The sequence below is a fragment of the Phyllobates terribilis genome, unplaced genomic scaffold (genome assembly GCF_046119375.1).
Source record: "Phyllobates terribilis strain yellow unplaced genomic scaffold, ASM4611937v1 Scaffold_8__6_contigs__length_399053987, whole genome shotgun sequence".
Taxonomy (NCBI): domain Eukaryota; kingdom Metazoa; phylum Chordata; class Amphibia; order Anura; family Dendrobatidae; genus Phyllobates; species Phyllobates terribilis.
In genome coordinates this window covers 186,491,727-186,514,680 of record NW_027362768.1, presented here as the reverse complement: position 1 = coordinate 186,514,680, position 22,954 = coordinate 186,491,727, and the positions used below count along the sequence as shown (strand labels likewise).

The following is a 22,954-nucleotide window of genomic DNA, read 5'->3' as shown; positions in this document are numbered from 1 at the left end:
CCACAGTGACCGAGCCTGCGTAATGACAGCCAAAGTGCCCCCACAGTGACCGAGCCTGCATAATGACAGCCGGGGTGCCCCCACAGTGACCGAGCCTGCATAATGACAGCCAGAGTGCCCCCACAGTGACCGAGCCTGCATAATGACAGCCGGGGTGCCCCCACAGTGACCGAGCCTGCATAATGACAGCCAGAGTGCCCCCACAGTGACCGAGCCTGCATAATGACAGCCGGGGTGCCCCCACAGTGACCGAGCCTGCATAATGACAGCCAGAGTGCCCCCACAGTGACCGAGCCTGCGTAATGACAGCGGGGGTGCCCCGACAGTAACCGAGCCTGTCTAATGACAGCCAGGGTGCCCCCACATAGTGACAGCCAGGGTGCCCCCACAGTAACCGAGCCTGCATAATGACAGCCAGAGTGCCCCCACAGTAACCGAGCCTGCATAATGACAGCCAGGGTGCCCCCACATAGTGACAGCCAGGGTGCCCCCACAGTAACCGAGCCTGCATAATGACAGCCAGAGTGCCCCCACAGTGACCGAGCCTGCGTAATGACAGCCAGGGTGCCCCCACAGTAACCGAGCCTGCATAATGACAGCCGGGGTGCCCCCACAGTGACCGAGCCTGCATAATGACAGCTGGGGTGCCCCCACAGTGACCGAGCCTGCATAATGACAGCCAGGGTGCCCCCACACTGACAGAGCCTGCATAATGACAGCCAGGGTGCCCCCACAGTGACCGAGCATACGTAATGACAGCCAGGGTGCCCCCACAGTGACCAAGCCTGCACAATGACAGCCGGGGTGCCCCCACATAATGACAGCCAGGGTGCACCCACCGTGACCGAGCCTGCCTAATGACAGCGGGGGTGCCCCCACATAATGACAGCCAGGGTGCCCCCACAGTGACCGAGCCTGCGTAATGACAGCCGGGGTGCCTCCACATAATGACAGCCAGGGTGCCTCCACAGTGACCGAGCCTGTCTAATGACAGCCGGGGTGCCTCCACATAATGACAACCAGGGTGCCCCCACAGTGACCGAGCATGCGTAATGACAGCCAGGGTGCCTCCACATAATGACAGCCAGGGTGCCCCCACAGTGACCGAGCCTGCATAATTACAGCCAGGGTGCCCCCACAGAGACCGAGCCCACATAATGACAGCCAGGGTGCCCCCACATAATGACAGCCAGGGTGCAACCACAGTGACCAAGCCTGCATAATGACAGCCGGGGTGCCTCCACATAATGACAGCCAGGGTGCCCGCACATAATGACAGCCGGGGTGCCTCCACATAATGACAGCGAGGGTGCACCCACAGTGACCGAGCCTGCAGAATGACACCCGGGGTGCCCCCACATAATGACAGCCAGGGTGCACCCACAGTGACCAAGCCTGCATAATGACAGCCGGGGTGCCCCCACAGTGACCAAGCCCACGACAGCCAGGGTGCCCCCACAGTGACCGAGCCCACGACAGCCGGGGTGCCCCCCATAGACATAGCGATTAGCCGGCGTCCTCTTTTTGGGCATGTGAGAAAGTGTCTAAGTTCATGGTGCAGTAATCACTCTCTTCTCACATTGTCACTTTCCCGCACAGACTCCAGGTGAGCTGATTTTTTCCTCCCGTGGCCCCTGTGGACATGATCCACTGGTCCTCCGCAATGTGCCAGAGCCGCGGGCTGTGTCTACACGTCTCACAGTCCTGCTCAGCAATCTGGAGCTTCTCCCGTCAGCTCACTGGAGTTTCCATCTTTTTCAGTAGGAATCCACGCCACAGTGATCCGGCTCCATTTACTCCCGGCGAGGATTTGAAACCACATTGCGGAGAAAATAAAGATCTGAGATAAGATCAGACGCTGCAGTGAGCGGCCACACGGAATGGATTTACTTCATTAGATGGTGCTACATCCGCGGCTGATCCAGGACGTGTCACGCTTTTATCCGTTGCACATAAGGGTTAATCCATCTTTACAAGTTATCACCTCTCCATATCTGATTTGAGGAGTTCCAAATACTAGGACCCCAACAATCCAGATATGAGCAGTCTAAGGCCACGGCCCCTCTATCAGTATCCGGTCAGTATTTTTTCTCAGGAGTGGGAGCCAAAACCAGGAGAGGAACAATCAGAGAAAAAGGTAGAATAGAAACAAGTCACCAATTCTGCATTTATCACCCACTCCTGAGAAAAAAATACTGATAGTGGGGCCATGGCCAGACTTGAGCACCAGCACTTCATTCATGGGATGGTAGGAGACGGAGGAGTACAGCGCTTGTGCTTTTCTAGCAGCCCCAGAGAATAAATAAAAGCGGTTGTGTGCATGTCTGGCTTCTCTCCATTGAGACAGGGCATTTCAGAACCCCAGTCTCAAGGCTGGTAAGGTACGTTCACATGTTGCGTTTCTGCCAGAAAAAAAATAACAGCGTTTTACTGTACCAGCAAAGTGAATGAGGTTTCTGAAGTCTTGTGCACACACTGCTCATTTTTTCCTTGCAGATCTGAAGCCGTTTCATATCTGCAGAATGTGAATATTTTTGCAGTGTTTTTCACCTCATCAAATGAATGGGGGGGGGGGGGGGGAACACACACAAAACCTGTGCCTGATTTATGCTTTGTATTTCTCCAGTATTTGCAACAGATTTTGCTGCAGCAAATGTTGACCCTCTGCACACACCCTTAGGTTTCCCAGTGGTCAGACCCCCACTGATCAACAAGTTATCACCTACTTCTATGGATGGGAATATCCTTTTATACCTTTGCCCATGTCAGCATCGTTTGCGCTTATATCCCACTTCCCCTGTGTTTTTTTTTTGGCCTATTGTACCTTTAGGAAAACCAATCAAAAGAAGATAAGTAAAAAATGCAATCATAAGAGAAGCCTAGTGCCCCCCTTACGTCCTTCTTCAGTGGTCAATACAGGGGAGACCCGCAGACACATGCACTCTGCTTACTACTGGTATTAGGGTGCGGAGGATACTGGTGGCTTTAGTTTACTGCTTCTTCCCATAAGCTGCAGTGTAAAGTAATGACTCTTCATATCTTTGTTAACTGCTCTGAACACAATGTTAAAGGGGAAATTCACCAAAATAAAAGCTCTGATCCATGATAGACACATATGATGAGGCCACATTGGAGGAGTCTGCGATCTCAGACCATCACGATGAACGGGATCTATGGAGATAAAGTCCCTTTCTTAATACAGGAGATCAAATATTTTGGGTTGTGCCGGCAGCCAGTCCAGGCAAATGCAATCTGCATCAGCGAGCGGTTATTACAAGCAGTTCACATGTATTTTTTTTTTTTTTTAACTTTTTTTCCTCCAAATAAAAAAGAAATCTTGAATATCAGTTTTTAGAAACTTTATTTTTACAATTTTTGGATGGATTAATATTAGCATTTTCATGTGCAGTTCTGATACGATGACACTCATTTGTGCAGAACATTATAAAACCTATAGCTACAAATCAAGAGTTCATCTGTCATAAAGTACAAAGTGCAGAAACTAAGCTTGTTATTAAGGCCGGGGGTGAAGAATAGTCCAGAGCGGAGACTGCAGATTCTTTATTCCTTGTATTTGCCAAAATGTTCCCGGGCGATGATGAGCCTCTGGATCTGGGCTGTGCCTTCATAGATCTGGAATACAAAGAGCCAAAATATAACATCCATGTGGAGTACAGCAGGATCGCCATGCTGGCTGGTGCCACTACCTGGACGTGTGCGATACAGCTCCATACAACCTCCGTGACATAAAAATGCCCTTACTGTGCCTCCAACCCTCTTAAAGGGGTTGTCCAATATTAGATTTTTTTTACAAAAAACAGCGCCACAACTCTCTACAGGTTGTGTGTGGTATTACATACCGACCTTATTCACTACAAGGAGCAAAGCTGTGAAATCAATCTGTAGGCAGGTGAGGCACTGGTTCTGGGAAAAGGCAGCCATGTTTTTCCAATCCTGGACAACCCCTATAAACATTTCCTAGGGTGCATTTTATATACATTGCAGATATCTGTCTGATGATCCAGCATTCATCAGGTCCCGCTGATCATCTCTGCCCTGGGTTCGGCATCCCACGATGCAGCAGTGCATGCACCCGGCGCTTCTGTCCGCCTGCAGCCACCAGGCTGAGATGTTACCTGCGTGCTCGCTCGGTCCTGCACTACCGCAGCATATTAAGGGGCTGTGTACAGATTCATTTAACACCAGTTTTCTTTTTTTGCACCTCTTCTCTGAGGAGTCAAAGCTTTCTTTATATTTCCGCTGACCTAGCCGTATGGGGGCTGTTTTTTTTTTTTTTTTTTTCTGCAACAGGCTGCAATTTTTATTGGTACCATTTTGGGATATGTACAATGGGTTGATCGCTTTTTATTGTATTTTTTGAGCCAGATCCTATACACCAGGACGTAATACTAAGTAAGGTGTTAAGCCGGTAACACATTACCAATCATTGTGAGCGACTCCATAGATTTTTAGATGTAACGGCATTCGTCCGTGCAGATCCATTCCTCTTACCTGGTAGATTTTGGCGTCTCTCATCAGCTTTTCCACAGGATATTCGCTGTTGAATCCATTTCCTCCAAATACCTGGACGGCGTCTGAAGCCACCTGATTGGCGATGTCTCCTGCAAACGCCTTGGCGATGGAGGCGTAGTAAGTGTTCCTCCTGCCCGAATCCACCTCCCAAGCTGCCCTCTGATACGCTAAGCGGGCCAGCTCCACCTTCATGGCCATCTCGGCCAGTAAGAAGGACACTGCTTGATGCTGGACAAAAAGAAAGAAAAGATGGATGATATGTGGAGATCCATGGAGTTAACTCTTGATGGTCTGTATCTCTTCCACTCCTACTCGCTTACAGACTAATTGTGCGATTTTCCAACCGGATCACGAGAACAAAAAAAAAAGCATCATGCACTAACGTGGTCCGGATTACAGAAAAAGGCTGGTGCATGCAAGGATGGCAAAACCCGGCCCCCCATCTATATCTCTGCTATTTCTAATCTAAAGGCTAGAATCCGGCCTCCGGTGCCTTCATTTACCTCGGCAAGGATTCTTCCAAAGGTCTTCCTCTCCAGCGAGTACTTCGTGGCTTCATCCAGCGCCCTCTGTGCCAATCCGACGGCACCCGCTGCCACCTGCAACAGAGCACGTTTTAGCCGAGCTGCTCGGATCGCAGAGGATGGGAATGCTCCATACTGAATGAGCATTTTACCGGTGGACGGGTCTTATCAAATGCCCCCATGGCAATTTTAAAACCGGCTCCTTCCCCGATTAGGACGTTCTCAGCGGGAACCCGGACATCTTCGAATACGATTCCCCTGGTGTCTGAGCAGCGCTGCCCCATATTCAGTTCCTGGAATCAGATGCAGCAAAGAGAACCAATAAATCCTCCCATACTTTGTAGTTGCAGTGCACTGAGGTGTAGCATTCAGACCCAAAGGGGACAGGACATAAAAAACAAGCGCCATACAACTACCTGCCCCAGTGAGGATACAAGAAATACAAAGACTTTCACAGTAACCTGTCAGAGTCCTCACCTTTCTCCCAATTTGTACTCCAGGACTATCGGCCTCTACGATAAACCCGGTAAAAGCTTTTCCTGTTGGAGCTTTGGGATCAGGATTAGTGCGAGCCAAAAGAAAGTACCTACAAAATATGCAAAAAAAAAAACCTCAGACAATTACGATGGCAGGAAATTAACCTTGTGATCAGATAATATTTCCAGAGAATGCTGCATTGGAAGTAGAGTACAAGGTGGCACCTGTAAATATAAATGGGCAACTATGTACCACAAGTGATTAGTAGGGGGGACACTTACATGGACAGGCATTGTCCCTGTGGGCTACAGAGGACTCCATATCCCACAGAACCTCTATCCGTAAAAATGTTAATTTTCCCCAATCACATGCTGCGAGCACCCATCATTCACTGGCTGTGCCTCCACTGAATCTGAGCTGCACCGTCAAGCCAAGAGGTTCTGCTTCATGTCCAAATCCCCCAATCACTGGCCCCCATCCCAATCACTCACTGCCGCCCCCCCCCCCATCCCAATCACTCACTGGCCCCCCCCATCCCAATCACTCACTGCCCCCCCCCCCCATCCCAATCACTCACTGCCCCCCCCCCCCATCCCAATCACTGACTGCCCCCCCCCCCATCCCAATCACTCACTGCCCCCCCCCATCCCAATCACTCACTGCCCCCCCCCATCCCAATCACTCACTGCCCCCCCCCCCCATCCCAATCACTCACTGCCCCCCCCCATCCCAATCACTCACTGCCCCCCCCCATCCCAATCACTCACTGCCCCCCCCCCCATCCCAATCACTCACTGCCCCCCCCCATCCCAATCACTCACTGGCCCCCCATCCCAATCACTCACTGCCCCCCCCCCCATCCCAATCACTCACTGCCCCCCCCCCATCCCAATCACTCACTGCCCCCCCCCCATCCCAATCACTCACTGCCCCCCCCCATCCCAATCACTCACGGCCCCCCCCCCATCCCAATCACTCACTGCCCCCCCATCCCAATCACTCACTGCCCCCCCCCATCCCAATCACTCACTGCCCCCCCCATCCCAATCACTCACTGCCCCCCCCCATCCCAATCACTCACTGGCCCCCCATCCCAATCGCTCACTGCCCCCCCCCATCCCAATCACTCACTGCCCCCCCCCCATCCCAATCACTCACTGCCCCCCCCATCCCAATCACTCACTGGCCCCCCCCATCCCAATCACTCACTGCCCCCCCCCATCCCAATCACTCACTGCCCCCCCCCCATCCCAATCACTCACTGGCCCCCCCATCCCAATCACTCACTGGCCCCCCATCCCAATCACTCACTGGCCCCCCATCCCAATCACTCACTGCCCCCCCCATCCCAATCACTCACTGCCCCCCCCATCCCAATCACTCACTGCCCCCCCCCATCCCAATCACTCACTGCCCCCCCCCCATCCCAATCACTCACTGCCCCCCCCCCCATCCCAATCACTCACTGGCCCCCCCCCATCCCAATCACTCACTGGCCCCCCCATCCCAATAGTTATAAAAAGTATGTAAAAATGTGAAACTTTATTATGAGTTTGTTTTTTAAAGTTGGGAAAGCTCCCCCAGCAGGTCCCAAATTACAAGTGAGAGGAAAGACGGGGAGCAGTGTGGGTTACTGCCTATGCAGAGCGCAGCAGTGTAGATGACTGTCACTGGCTGCTGTGCTCTGAATAGGCACTGACCGAGATTTCAGAACACTCAGTATAATGGAGCTTCGTCATCTTGGTTGCTGCCTATGCAGAGAGGTGTCAAACTCCTCCTGACTGCTGCGTTGTGCATAGAAGCCTACGGCACCAACCAAGATGTCACATCCGGCACTGCCTGCTTTACCCATCCACCTTTCCAGCTGTCAAGTGACCCTCCCTTTCCCCGCTCTCCACCAAAATAAAGGGGCGTCTGTTCCCACTTGAGAAGAACAACAATTAATACAGAAAACTCTCGCCTCTGACCAGTCAGCTTTGCCTCCGTTAGTGATCCACATCTTCTGGCCATTAATGATGTACTCGTTGCCCTTCTTCTCCGCTCGGGTCCTCAGACCGGCCACGTCAGAGCCGGCGCCGGGTTCAGTTACACAGTACGCCTACAGGACACGGCATAAAACAGTAAAACAGGTAAAATATAGTTAGAATAAATATGGTGCTGGATTAAAGGAATTTCACTGAACAAGTAGCGCACCGGTCAAAAGTTTGGACACCCCTGTTCATGCAATGGTTTTTCTTGTCCTTATTGGATTGTGCACTTTGTAGATTCAGACTGAAGGCAGCAAAACCACAAAAGAAGGAAAACATATGGAAACAAGGAGCAAAGAAACATGCGTGACACAAAACAGAACATGTTACTCTGTAGATTCCTCAGACTCCTGCCTTTTTGTTGTTCGGTCTATACAGGTCTCGTCTTCTTGTCTGGGGTCTTCAGTAGCGGGTTTTTTTTTACAGCAATTCCACCATAAAGACTGCTGCTCTGCACAGCTGATGTTGAGATGCGTCTGTACATCATTTATTATGGTCGTTCTCTCAGGTGCTGATGCCGTTTCTGAAGCCGGTAACTCTGATGAACTTATCCTCTGCAGCAGAGGTCATTCTTGGCCTGCCTTTCCTGGTGTGGGCCTTGTGAGAGCCAGTTTCATCATACCAATTGATATTTTCATGACTGCACTTGAGGATACCTTCAAGGCTCTAGCAATTTTCTGGCTTGAATGATCTTCATGTCTTACAGTAATGATGGACTGTGCTTTCTCTTTACTTGAATGGTTCTTGCCATAATATAGGCTCAGCCCTGTATGGAGCTGTTCATCAACTCTGCAAAATCCCTGGCACAAGCAAACACTTTTTGAAGATCGGTGATTTCACAAATAACCTCTTGAGAAGGCAGCCTGATGATTGGAAGCCGTACTGCCGATCTGATGAAGCTGCGAAGAGAATGCCACGAGGGTGCAATGCTGTCATCATAGTGGGGGGAGCGGGTAGTGGGAGGATTCTGAGGTGTAATGTATTCTGCTCTGTTTCACACGTGTTTCTTTATGCCTCGTCTCTATACATGTTTCTCCCTTCCTAGTTTTGATGCCTTCAGTCTGAATCTACAATATGCACATTCCAATAAGAACAGAGAAAACCATCCATTACATGATCGGGGCCCAAATTTGTGACCGATGCTGTAAATTCTCACACACAGACATTGAAGTCATCGAATATTCAGCAGAACCAATACACAAGATAAAAGACATCACTTACACACATCAGCGGCTCCTCAGTCATTCTTCCCAGGTACTTCTTTTGCTGGGCCTCATTCCCTGCAATGATCACTGGCATTTGCTGTAAAACAAAAAAAAAAATTGCAACAAACTACATTTGTAGAATTTAGTATTGTACATACATTACATTACTGATCCTGAGTTACATCCTGTATTATACTCCAGACCTGCGCTCACTATTCTGCTGGTGCCGTCACTGTGTATATACATTACATTACTGATCCTGAGTTACATCCAGTATTATACTCCAGAGCTGCACTCACTATTCTGCTGGTGCAGTCACTGTGTATATACATTACATTACTGATCCTGAGTTACATCCTGTATTATACTCCAGACCTGCGCTCACTATTCTGCTGGTGCAGTCACTGTGTGCATACATTACATTACTGATCCTGAGTTACATCCTGTATTATACTCCAGAGCTGCACTCACTATTCTGCTGGTGCAGTCACTGTGTACATACATTACATTACTGATCCTGAGTTACATCCTGTATTATACTCCAGAGCTACGTTCACTATTCTGCTGGTGCAGTCACTGTGTACATACATTACATTACTGATCCTGAGTTACATCCTGTATTACACTCCAGAGCTGCACTCACTATTCTGCTGGTGCAGTCACTGTGTACATACATTACATTACTGATCCTGAGTTACATCCTGTATTATACTCCAGAGCTGCACTCACTATTCTGCTGGTGCAGTCACTGTGTACATACATTACATTACTGATCCTGAGTTACATCCTGTATTATACTCCAGACCTGCACTCACTATTCTGCTGGTGCAGTCACTGTGTACATACATTACATTACTGATCCTGAGTTACATCCTGTATTATACTCCAGAGCTACGTTCACTATTCTGCTGGTGCAGTCACTGTGTACATACATTACATTACTGATCCTGAGTTACATCCTGTATTATACTCCAGAGCTGCACTCACTATTCCCCACATACTATGGTGGGGAGGGCAATGCTTCCTTCCTGTCTGCACCCTTGGCCTCCTTGGCTTCGGAGGTCCCGTACGTCTCTCTATACTCACCCCCAGTGAATTGGCCTCTATGGCGGTCTGGATACCGCTGCAGCCATACGCGATCTCCTCTGTTATCAGACAGGTGTCAAAGATGCTGAGGTTCAGGCCTCCTGTGGATGACAAATGAGTGCTGGTAGCGCCAGATACATGAACAGCAGTACAGAGGAGGCTGAATCCTCGACAGTATCACACACACACAAGCCCGGGGCCCCCTGGTACCAGCAGCGCAGAGAAGACCCCGTCACAGTGTGGAGGTAGGAAATGGTATCACCCAAATGACCATTTATTTCCAGGAGGAATAACAGAGAAATGACACAACCTAGTTCTAAGAAAAGGTGCTCCATAAACTGTATGAGAAATGCACAAATCACTAAGAACAGGTCAGGAGGGCAGAGCGGCTTGTGATCAGCCCCATCCCCAATTACCTCCTTATAGCCCATTACATTGCGGTGCCCGGACGAGAGGTGTGACCTTACCGCAGCTTTCTGGGATGTGCGCGTTCATCAGTCCCAGCTCCCAGGCTCGCTTAATGAGAGGTACCGGGTACTAAGGAGAGAAGAGATTCGTCATTAACTCTTTCACTACAATGCACTTACAGAAGGCGATGGTCGCTGCTCCGCTCACCTCCCCGGTCTTGTCATAATGGCTGGCTACAGGGATGACCTCTTCTCTGGCAAATTTGCGAGCTGTGGCCTGAAACTCTCTCTGCTGCTCGCTGAGCTCTGTACAGATGGAGAATATACAAGACGTAAGACGCTTCCCAGGTAACGCACAGTGTGAACATAGTCATACTATAGCAGTAGTAGACACGCGTTATGTATCATAAAGGGAGCCTCTGTAATATCAAGTGCAGAAAAAGTCCAATTATCCAGAACCCCAGTAGTGCAGGACCTCCACGAATACATAAAAAAAGATAAAAAGAGTCCCCTGCACCCCGGCAGAAAGCTACACCGTATGGAGAAAAGTCACGGGCCCCGTCTGGTAAATCAGTGAACTTTGGGTTCTCGTCCAGCCCCGTGGCTCCCTCCCCGGTGTATAACCTCCCGGCCCCGTAACCCCCTCCCCGGTGTATAACCTCCCGGCCCCGTAACCGCCTCCCCGGTGTATAACCTCCCGGCCCCGTAACCCCCTCCCCGGTGTATAACCTCCCGGCCCCGTAACCCCCTCCCCGGTGTATAACCTCCCGGCCCCGTAACCGCCTCCCCGGTGTATAACCTCCCGGCCCCGTAACCCCCTCCCCGGTGTATAACCTCCCGGCCCCGTAACCCCCTCCCCGGTGTATAACCTCCCGTCCAATCTTCTCCCTGCTTGTATAACCTCCGGCCCCGTCGTTGCATCCCCCCCCCCCCCCACAAACACCTGGTGTATAACCTCCGGCCCCATCATTGCATCGCCCCCCACAAACACCTGGTGTATAGCCTGCGGCCCCGTCGTTGACTCCCCATCACGGGTGTAGTGTATAGCCTGCGGCCCCATCGTTGACTCCCCATTACGGGTGTAGTGTATAGCCTGCGGCCCCGTCGTTGGCTCCCCATCACGGGTGTAGTGTATAGCCTGCGGCGCCGTCGTTGACTCCCCATCACCGGTGTAGTGTATAGCCTGCGGCCCCGTCATTGACTCCCCCATCACCGGTGTAGTGTATAACCTGCGGCCCCGTCGTTGACTCCCCATCACCGGTGTATAACCTGCGGCCCCGTCGTTGACTCCCCATCACCAGTGTAGTGTACAGCCTGCGGCGCCGTCGTTGACTCCCCATCACCGGTGTAGTGTATAACCTGCGGCCCCGTCGTTGACTCCCCATCACCGGTGTAGTGTATAACCTGCGGCCCCGTCGTTGACTCCCCATCACCGGTGTAGTGTATAACCTGCGGCCCCGTCGTTGACTCCCCATCACCGGTGTAGTGTATAACCTGCGGCCCCGTCATTGACTCCCCATCACCGGTGTAGTGTACAGCCTGCGGCGCCGTCGTTGACTCCCCATCACCGGTGTAGTGTATAACCTGCGGCCCCGTCGTTGACTCCCCCATCACCGGTGTAGTGTATAACCTGCGGCCCCGTCGTTAACTCCCCATCACCGGTGTAGTGTATAACCTGCGGCCCCGTCGTTGACTCCCCATCACCGGTGTATAACCTGCGGCGCCGTCATTGACTCCCCATCACCGGTGTAGTGTACAGCCTGCGGCGCCGTCGTTGACTCCCCATCACCGGTGTAGTGTATAACCTGCGGCCCCGTCGTTGACTCCCCATCACCGGTGTATAACCTGCGGCCCCGTCGTTGACTCCCCATCACCGGTGTATAACCTGCGGCCTCGTCGCTGCCAAAGAATTGTAATAACTGTACAGCATTGATTACATGCAGTGCATCCTCATCTTATCCAGCCAGTTCTGAACCAATATCTGTCATGTTACACGAGAGGCCATCTGACACTTACCGAAGTTGAAGCCCGGAGAGGAGGTGGACGAGGCGGCGGCGGCCTTAGGAGCCGTGGACTGGGCCCTCCAGCCGGTCTGAGCAACGCGCTGCAGCACCTGAAATAAAATAACCAATGAGAAGTTCTGATACTTTCTCATGTTTTTATCTTTTAAAGTTTTGTCACTATCAAGATCTCCGTTTGCTGTCAGAGAATAGAAACTTTTACTATCAGCTGAGGTTTGGCTACAATTGTATCTAGACTAGAACAGCAGCCTTGGGCACCGTCCACACAGACAGCATTGGTGCAGATTTCACCCGCGGTTCTCCAGTTATGGTCACAGGGAGGAGAAAGCGAGGAGCTTCTGTCCAGATCTGCAGGTAGAAAACCTACAGCTGTAGCTGCAAAGCGGATAACAGTTTACCAAATCTCATCTGCACACCGCCGAAAAATAGTCTGCAGAGCAAAACGAGCCGCGCAGCCGGATGCAAATCTGCAGCACGGGAAATGTTCTGCATTTTCACCATAAATTAAACCCTCTGCAATGGACGGGGTGAAATCCACTTGGTCCTTTGGGTTTAAATGAAAAGAAGGATTCTGCTGTGTTTCTATAAATCTATATGGAATGTACATTTTCTTTTATACATGTTATTTTTCTGCTTTGTAACGCCCAGTACACACATTCATAAAAAAAAAAACATGTGTGAACATTGCCACTACGCGTCTCTGCGCTCTAAGGCTGAGTCTTTGAAATTGCTGGATAAAGGGGTATTCCTCTTATCAGACATCACAGACACCAAGGATGCTGCGCACTGCGAAGCTAAAAGGGACACCAGTGCATTTACTGGTGCACCGATACCGCGTCTGTGCAGCTGGTGATGGGGACAGATATTCTGCACAATGGGTCACAAGATCTGATTGTTTCAGAGACGCCGGATTATTGGAAGTGGCCCCATCACTGAAAACCTTGGACAGCTACAGTTAAGATTTTCCTAGCAGCTGTGCAATACAAGCTTATACAGGATTCCAGGTGACATGTGACGTCCCTGGCATGTAGTGGGGGCCCAGGATGTGGATCCTGCACCCTTCACTCATCTGTTATAAGACAATATGAACTTAATCACATCCACGGCAGTTTGCAGCCTGGGAATGTGCGGATGTGACCTGCAAATCCCAGCGCGGGTGTGGGGGCTCGTCTGAAGACTTGTCAGGGCATCGGCACATGAATGTGGATTAAGCCTACAACGTCTTCATGCAAGTGTCAGGTGCACTTTACATAACTCCAAGGACCTGAATTTAAAGGGATCTTCACACTACGAAAAACCTCCGACATGTTAATATTAATATCGGTGCAGGAGCAGCTGATGAGGCGCCCACTGGTCAATGCAGTGGTCTCCCTTCAGCTGGGATCATCCGAGCAGAGGCTACGTACCCCGACCCCCTCCTCGGTACACACGGATATCAAGTTATATGAAAAGCTGGATTATGATCATCGTGGCTGCCATAAAATCACTTGGCACCCTGCTTTCCAGACACGTGTGCAGGTGCAGCGCCAGGGGGAGATGGGTTGGGGGGCAAGGGCAGCACCAAACAGGGGGAAGGGCACAGGTGCAGCACAGTGGGTGAGGTGGATTGAGGGCGGGTGAGGGGCGCAGGTGCAGTGCCGGACGGGGGGCGGGGGTGGAGGCAAGGGTGTAGGTGCAGCGCCAGCCAAGGAGGGAGGTGTAGGTGCAGCACCAGGGGAAGAAAGGGGTGCAGGTGCAGCACTGGAAGGTGCAGATGCAGCTGAGGAGGACGCAGGGCGCAAGTGCAGAGCTGAGAGGGGAAGAAGGGCGCAGGTACAGCGGGCAGGCGGCCGTGCACCAGCGCTACAATGTCAGTAGTGAAGTGCACAGCAGTGGTAACGTGATCTCTGATCAGGGCCGGGTGCTGAGGACTTGGCTGAGATGTTATTTAACCTTTGCTCTAGAAACGTGATGTGACGTTGGTCTCTGCACGACAGGTGCACGGGGCGGAAGGTCACAGGCATACACCTCACCGACCTCTGCACCATCACAAGGGGCAGACAGCAGAAACTATTATCGCAGTTTTATAAAAGAAACTGATTTATATTCATAAAACTAAAAGGAAAAATCCAACACACGTGAAAAAACATCCCAAAGTGACAACCTACAGGCTGATGAGTTTCTGGCTGCAGGACGCAAAGGGAATGTAGAATGTGAGCCCCGATGGGGACAGCGCCGATAATGTCTGTAAAGCGCAGTGGAATTAATGGTGCTATATAAGTGAGTAAAATAAATAAATAAAATGAACGCTGTAATAACAAAATCCAAAACACAATAGAGATTTTTTCAGCACATTTGGAATCATGAAGGATGAGCGTGGGGGGGTGGCCCCGGAAGTGATGAACGTGGAGGGTGGGGGGGAAGAAGGATGACCCCGGAAGTGATGAACGCGGAATGGGGGGGTGAGCACAGAGGTGGGGCAATGAGCCCTGAAGTGATGAACGCGGGGGTGGGGGGAGATGACGGCAGAGGGGAGGATGACCCTGGGGGGGGGGGGGGGGTGACCCCAGAAGTGATGAACGCGGAAGGGGGGGGGGGTGAGCACAGAGGTGGGGGAATGAGCCCTGAAGTGATGAACGCGGGGGTGGGGGGGTGAGGGCAGAGGGGAGGATGAGGGCAGAGGGGGAAGGATGACCCCTGGAGGGGGGGGGGGGGGGTAATGCCTCCTGCAGTCTCAGCTTCTTGGAAGAAAACAAGTGTCCATTCAGTGACAGCTGAGATCTGGAGACACCGAGCAGCAGCAGATGGGAGAGCTGGTCACTCTGCTCCGCTGCAGCTTTATGCTCAGCTGCAGGACAAACGGCTGCTGCTCCCGCCCCCTGCGGTATTTTTATGCATGCTGCTACTTGTAGTGCCACATCATATCAGCCTCTGTGTAACCCACTGATCACTGTGAGGGACAACATGAAGGCGCATGCGCACATGCAGCAGAAGCTAGGCATGCTGGGACTTATAGTCCTATACTACCAGCTTGTAAAGGGGCGACCCCACTAACGGTCGCAATGTCCAATCACTCCACACTGAGGCCTCACAGACCCCGGGGGGGGGGGGGGGGGGGGCACAAAGACCACCGCTCCCCGCTTACCCTGGTCACCTTGAGAGCAGACATGACAGCAGCCTCCGAGCTCCACCAACCACCAAAAAAAAAGTTTAATGACGTCGTAACCCCGGGACCGAATCCAGAAATATACCATGTGCCACATGACAACTTTGCGCCAATCAGGACAAAGGGGCGTGGTTTTCAGTCGTCTATACTTGTCATCAATCAAGGGACCAGGATTAGCGGAGCGGGGAGCGGGCGGTGTTACCCGCTGAGGTCGGGGCGGCTCCGCGGCCTCAGGATTCATACACGCCAGCCTGGAGCTGCTGTAGAGGCCGGTGTAGAGGCTGCACTGCTGAGCCCGCTGCAGACAATCACCGCACGTCTACTGCGCATGTCAGAGAGGAGTTTTTAATAATCCCTCTCCCCGGCTGCAGTGTGTTCTAGGGGAAAAAAAAGAAAATTGATATGTACTCACCATCCCCAGGTCCGCTGCGCCCACTATCAGTTATTGTCTGCAGCGCTGACATCACATTGACAGTGCTGCAGCCAATCACTGAGCTCAGTAATTGGCTGCAGCACTGTGGACTTTGGGCCAGCGCTGCAGCCAATAACAGACACCAGGAGCAGCGGCAGAGAATCAGTGCTGGACCTGGGGAGGGTGAGTTTGTTTTTTTGTTTGTTTTTTACTAACCTTGCTGAAACCAGAAAACCTTTATTTTTTTATGTTGCTTTTCAAGTTCTATAAAGACATCATAATTTATTTTATTTTTAAAAGGCGTAGTATACACAATCATACTACCGAAAATAAAACAAAGCCATGGATTCCCAAAGAATCACAAAAGTGGAAAATGCCACAGAAATGACATTATTTGTAGTTTTTTACATTTCATACGTGGCAGCTTTTTTTTTTTCCGTGTAAAGGTTCCCTGTAAGGCTATGTGCCCACGATGCAGAAATGCTGCATATTTTTTCCGCTTCTCCCTGGCAGGAAAAACATGCGTTTTTTACATGCGTTTTTCCCGCCAGGTAGAAGGGTTTGTGAAGCGTCTTTGCATGCATTTCTGTGTGCGGGTTATCAAGCGCTTTTCCAAGCGATTTTAGCATCACTTGGAAAGTGCTTGACAACTTGGTCACACTATATAAATCCATGCAACCGGCAACCGGCATATAGAGTGTGTCCAAGTTAGTTAAAAAAAAAAGAATAAAATGGTAAAAAATAAAGTTTATACTCCCCTTCCGGTGTTCTCTCTGCCGCGTCCGGTGTGTTGGGCGGCTCGCGGTGGTGTGAAGGACCTGCGGTGACATCATTGAGCCATGTGATGGGTCACATGACTCAGTGACGTCATGGCAGGTCCTTCACAACAGCAGGAGCATTGCAATAGACCGGACGGAGCAGACAAAACACTGGGAGGACATCGGAAGGTGAGTATAAACTTTATTTTTTATTTTAAATTCTTTTTTTTACAGTTTCTATGGTACCCGGGTCCGGAGGAGACATTGCAGCTTGTCATTGGGGACCATGGGGGGCGGATTACCAAGCGTTTACGCAGCAGAAATTCCGCAGCATATACACTTGTAAAACGCTACGTGGGCACATACCCTAAGCGGTTTTTAGAAGTAGCTGCATTGGTTCCAGCTTTTATTTGTTTTTTTCCTAATTTTTTTGGTAATTTTATTTATTTATTTATTTATTTTATTTTTTATGTATTTTCCAAATGGAGCAAAAACATTAAGGCTGTGTGCCCACGATGAGTTTTTAAGCGTTTCTGCAGCGGCAAAAATGCTTCAGAAAGAAACGCTTAAAAAACACTTGGTAGAAGTTCTGCCATGTTCCCTAATGATAATCCACATGTGCTGTGCACATGCTGCGGAAATTTCCGCTGCGGATTATCATTGCGGAAAATTTCGCAGCACTACCAATTATTTTGCGGAAGCGCTGCGTTTTCGCCGCCATTGACTTGCATTGGAACGCATGGAATCCGCATCACTGCATCTGTACATGCAGAATCCATGCGTTTCAATGTGCGGATGGTACCCGGGTGTGGACAGGAGACTCTCATCCAGACCTGGGCACCATAGAACCTGTGAAAAAAATAATAAAATAAAAAATAAATATTATATTTACCTTCTGATGGCCCCCGCTGCGCTTGTCTTCACTCGCCGGCAGATCGCGGTGCACTGAAGGACCTGCGCTGACGTCATTTAGTCATGTGACGACAGGTCCTTCAGTGCACCGCGAGCTGCCGGCAGCCAGGACGGATCGAATAAAGACTGCGGGAGCCATCGGAAGGTAAGTATATATATATATATATATATATATATATTTTTTTTGTCATTCTTTCGGTCGCACTATATAAATCCATGCCGGTTGCATGGATTTATATAGTGTGACCAAGTTGTCAAGCACTTTCCAAGTGATGTTAAAATCGCTTGGAAAGCGCTTGTCAACCCGCATGTGGAAATGCAAGTGAAGAACGCTTCACTTCCGCATGTCCCTGGCAGGAAAAACACATGTATGATCCGCATGCACAATCCGCATGCACAATCCGCATGCACAGTCCGCATGCACAGTCCGCATGTACAATCCACATGTACAATCCGCATGCGTTTTTTCTGCCAGGGAGATGCAGAAACACTCAGGAAAAAATTCGGAGTATTTCTGCATCGTGGGCACATAGCCTAAAGGAAACCTGACAGGTGCGAAAACCGTGGGCAGCATGTATCCTCCACTGGCTGTAGTATATCAGCCATGTATTTACATGCTCTTAATAGCCACCGGGGAGCAAGCGAGCCGCACGGGTGACTAGTCGTACAGGCAGGTCCCTGGCGGCTTCTCCCCGCCCGCTGACAGTGACTGCAAGCCCCTGCCTCTGTGCTACTACAGCCAGTGGATGATACACGCTGCCCACAGTCATCACACCATGCATCACCTGTCAGGTTCCCAATAAAATACCAATCCTGTCTGTAAAGCGCTGTGGAATTAATGGCGCTATATAAGTGAGTAAAATAAATACAAAATAATAGGATGTTGTGACATTCAGAAGTAGTAAGAAGTAGATAAGAAAATCTCCAGGACCTTCTCCGTATCCATCACAAGAGATGTAAAGTTAAAACGTCCATTTTATTAGTTCCATTAAAAAAGCGTTTCGACCAAACAGGGCTTCTTAATCATAGGTTACATTGCTATTGTCAAAAGACATGTATATACAGTACAGACCAAAAGTTTAGACACACCTCATTTAAAGATTTTTCTGTATCTTCATGACTATAAAAATTGTACATTCACACTGAAGGCATCAAAAGTATGAATTACCACATGTGGAATTATATACTTAACAAAAAAGTGTGAAACAACTGAAAATATGTCTTATATTCTAGGTTCTTCACAGTAGCCACCTTTGTTTTGATGACTGCTTTGCACACTCTTGGCATTCTCTTGATGAGCTTCAAGAGATAGCCACCGGAAATGATCTTCCAACAATCTTGAAGGAGTTCCCAGAGATGCTTAGCACTTGTTGGCCCTTTTGCCTTCACTCTGCGGTCCAGCTCACCTCAAACCATCTCGATTGGGTTCAGGTCTGGTGACTGTGGAGGCCAGGTCATCTGGCGTAGCACCCCATCACTCTCCTGCTTGGTCAAATAGCCTTACACAGCCTGGAGGTGTGTTTGGGGTCATTGTCCTGTTGAAAAATAAATGATGGTCCAACTAAACGCAAACCGGATGGAATAGTATGCCGCTGCAAGATGCTGTGGTAGCCATGCTGGTTCAGTATGCCTTCAATTTTGAATAAATCCCCAACAGTGTCACCAGTAAAGCACCCTCACACCATCACACCTCCTCCTCCATGCTTCACAGTGGGAAACAGGCATGTAGAGTCCATTCGTTCATCTTTTCTGCGTCGCACAAAGACACGGTGGTTGGAACCAAAGATCTCAAATTTGGACTCATGAGACCAAAGCAGATTTCCACTGGTCTAATGTCCATTCCTTGTGTTCTTTAGCCCAAACAAGTCTCTTCTGCTTGTTGCCTGTCCTTAGCAGTGGTTTCCTAGCAGCTATTTTACCATGAAGGCCTGCTGCACAAAGTCTCCTCTTAACAGTTGTTGAAGAGTTGTGTCTGCTGCTAGAACTCTGTGTGGCGTTGACCTGGTCTCTAATCTGAGCTGCTGTTAGCCTGCGATTTCTGAGGCTGGTGACTTGGATAAACTTATCCTCAGAAGCAGAGGTGACTCTTGGTCTTCCTTTCCTGGGGTGGTCCTCATGTGAGCCAGTTTCTTTGTAGCGCTTGATGGTTTTTGCAACTTCACTTGGGGACACTTTCAAAGTTTTCCCAATTTTTCGCACTGGCTGACCTTCATTTCTTAAAGTAATGATGACCACTCGTTTTTCTTTACTTAGAATTTGTATTATGGCAAGAAAAAAGCAGCTGACAGTCTATTTAGTAGGACTATCAGCTGTGTTTCCACCAGACTTCTGCACAACACAACTGATGGTCCCAACCCTATTTATAAGGCAAGAAATCCCACTTATTAAACCTGACAGGGCACACCTGTGAAGTGAAAACCATTTCTGGTGACTACCTCTTGTAGCTCATCAAGAGAATGCCAAGAGTGTGCAAAGCAGTCATCAAAGCAAAAGGTGGCTAAATTGAAGAACCTAGAATATAAGACATATTTTCAGTTGTTTCACACTTTTTTGTTAAGTATATAATTCCACATGTGTTAATTCATAGTTTTGATGCCTTCAGTGTGAATGTACAATTTTCATAGTCATGAAAATGTAGAAAAATCTTTAAATGAGAAGGTGTGTCCAAACTTTTGGTCTGTACTGTACATATGGACTGAAAACAAAAGAGAAAATAATGAACTTCCTGTTCTTTGTTGTCTCCACCCTATTTTCTCTTTTTTTTTCAGTCCATATGTATATATACAACCCCTGGCAAAAATTATGGAATCACCGGGCTCGGAGGATGTTCATTCAGTTGTTTAATGTTGAAAAAAAGCTGATCACAGATATGGCACAAAACTAAAGTCATTTCAAATGGCAACTTTAGGGCTTTAAGAAACACTAAAAGAAATCAAGATTAAAAATGTGGTACTCAGTAAGGGTAATTTTTTTCAGACCAAGCAGAGGGAAAAAATTATGGAATCACTATTACTCAATTCTGAGGAAAAAAATATGGAATCACCCTGAAAATTTTCATTTCCAAAACTAACACCTGCATCACATTAGATCTGCTCGTTAGTCTGCATCTAAAAAGGAGTGATCACACCTTGGAGAGCTGTTGCACCAAGTGGACTGACATGAATCATGGCTCCAACACGAGAGATGTCAATTGAAACAAAGGAGAGGATTATCAAACTCTTAAAAGAAGGTAAATCATCACGCTATGTTGCAAAAGATGTTGGTTGTTCACAGTCAGCTGTGTCTAAAATGTGGACCAAATACAAACAACATGGGAAGGTTGTTAAAGGCAAACATACTGGTAGACCAAGGAAGACATCAAAGTGTCAAGACTGTAAACTTAAAGCAATAAGTCTCCAAAACAGGAAATGCACAACAAAACAAATGAGGAACGAATGGGAGGAAACTGGAGTCAATGTCTGTGACCGAACTGTAAGAAACCGCCTAAAGGAAATGGGATTTACATACAGAATCAGTCACAACGGATAATCTGACCACCAAAGAACGACAAGCAGCACAGAGGTTCCACCACCCGGATCCGTAACAGTTCTCTTGTAATCCTTGATTAGGCATTATACATCAGAGGAATTAACTCCATACTATCGGATGTAAAAACCTATAGTAAACTAGCAGAAGATCCAACTAATCACGTAAAAGGAAAATTGGATTTTATCCTAAGAGGAGGCTTGCAAAAGGGATTCATTAATCAAAAATTGTATGAATATCTATTAACTGAGTCACCAGTGTGCCCAATACTGCACGCCCTTCCTAAACTGCACAAATACACATTTCCACCCCAATTCCGCCCCATTGTGGCTGGAATTGGTTCACTTACTGAAAGACCTGCAGCATGGATTGATCAGCTACTGCAGCCTATAGTTTTGGCCACTACAGTATATATCAGGGATAGCGAGCATTTATTATCTGCTGTGAAATCTTTTGAGTGGGAATGTAATGATAGATGGGTCACCACAGATATTGTGTCATTATACACTAGCATTCCACACCATCTCTCATTACAATCCGTCTCCTATCACCTTAACAATACCAATCTCTATACAAAAGCATTAAATGAGTTTATACTAAATTTGATACATTTTTTACTTGAAAATATTTTTTTTACTTTGCGATTTTTATTCTGCAAACCTGCTGTTGCCCCATGGGTGCGTCTTTTTCCCCATCATTAGCTAATTTATATGTAGCTTGGTGGGAATTATTTCATATTCACACTCTTGACAATCCTTTTTTGCCTTACATCAGGTGGTACGGCAGATACATAGATGATGTCATCATGATCTGGCGTACCCCTGATGATGAGGGACTTTACATGCTATCCACGTTTCTACAGTTTTTAAATGACAATACATTTAATTTACAATTTACCATTAATATCTGTCACAATGAGACCACCTTTTTGGAATTCATTTTGTTGCTAAAAAATCCCCCAATATAGGAAATGTATTATCTCCAAGTTTTTTGTCCACCAAAAGCCCAAGGTCAGACACATGGCTTCATATTAATGGAGCCTATAAATGTGGAGGCACCAAGTGTAATATTTGCAAATTTATGTTTAAGACCCAGACATTTACTGACAGTGCAGGCAAAACCTATAATATCAAGCACTTTATTAATTGCTCTAGTACATATGTCATTTATCAAGCATTGTGCACATATTTCAAAAAATGTTATGTGGGTTGCAGCAGCCGCATGCTCAAAAGACGCATCGCAGAGCATGTTACTGGAGGACTCCGAGTCCTAATGCAGGGAGTCCTCCATGTCAGGGCTCAGCAAACATTCTGCTGATTTTCACTGTGGTGATCTTTCCACACTTAAGGTTATTGGTGGAGGAGATAGAGGCAAGCTTCTTCTAGCCAGAGAAGCCTCATGGATTCTTAAACTTAACTCTCGCATTCCCAATGGTCTCAATTTTCGCAATGATCTAATGTACATTTTTTGATATTTTTTTCGAATGGTGTACATAATTTGCCAGCATACCATGCACATAAGTTTAATTTACGCATATTACTGAGCAATTATCCTCAGGAGGATTTTCATTCACCAATGAACTTCCTATTATTTGTTGCCTCCACCCTATTTTCTCTTTTGTTTTCAGTCCATATGTATATATATATATATGTCTTTTAACCATAGCAATGTAACCTATGATTAAGAACTCTTGTTTGGTTTGAAACGCGGTTAAGGTCTGCCTTACATATGGCGCTTTTTTAATGGAACTAATAACATGGACGTTTTAACTTTACATCTCATGTGATGGATACGGAGAAGGCGCTGGAGTTTTTCTTATCTACTTCTTACTGCTTCTCATCCCTGGATTTTCTACCAAGGATTGCCTCCATGCACCAGTGGACCCTTATGGCATATGCATGGTAGGCTGAAATTTTCCCTTT

At 48.4% G+C, this 22,954-nt stretch overlaps 1 protein-coding gene across 3 annotated transcripts; it reads right to left on the bottom strand.

Annotated features, from left to right (window-relative positions):
* Positions 1 to 3,344: 3,344 nt before the first annotated feature.
* ACADM (acyl-CoA dehydrogenase medium chain) lies at positions 3,345 to 15,874 on the bottom strand. 3 transcript variants are annotated; one of them, XM_073643921.1, is made up of 12 exons: positions 15,838 to 15,874; positions 12,276 to 12,372; positions 10,468 to 10,565; positions 10,320 to 10,389; positions 9,853 to 9,953; positions 8,783 to 8,863; positions 7,502 to 7,632; positions 5,535 to 5,643; positions 5,210 to 5,350; positions 5,037 to 5,132; positions 4,513 to 4,761; positions 3,345 to 3,633 (listed from the first exon to the last, which is right to left on the bottom strand). In XM_073643921.1, the coding sequence occupies exons 1-12, from the start codon at positions 15,838 to 15,840 to the stop codon at positions 3,562 to 3,564; spliced, it is 1,248 nt and encodes a 415-aa protein (XP_073500022.1). In that variant the 5' UTR covers positions 15,841 to 15,874; the 3' UTR covers positions 3,345 to 3,561. The 3 variants fall into 3 exon arrangements, with proteins under 3 accessions (XP_073500022.1, XP_073500021.1, XP_073500020.1); XM_073643920.1 differs by lacking the exon at positions 15,838 to 15,874 and adding an exon at positions 15,414 to 15,561; XM_073643919.1 differs by lacking the exon at positions 15,838 to 15,874 and adding an exon at positions 15,405 to 15,559.
* Positions 15,875 to 22,954: the final 7,080 nt, after the last annotated feature.

Bases quoted from the DNA above. Each gene is read 5' to 3' on its own strand.
- ACADM (XM_073643919.1), bottom strand. From the start codon at position 15,428: ATGTCTGCTCTCAAGGTGACCAGG. The intron at 5,133-5,209 runs GTAAAATGCTCA...GCTCTGTTGCAG, and splicing joins TTGATAAGACCCGTCCACCG to GTGGCAGCGGGTGCCGTCGG. The intron at 4,762-5,036 runs GTAAATGAAGGC...CTTTTTGTCCAG, and splicing joins TTGGAAGAATCCTTGCCGAG to CATCAAGCAGTGTCCTTCTT.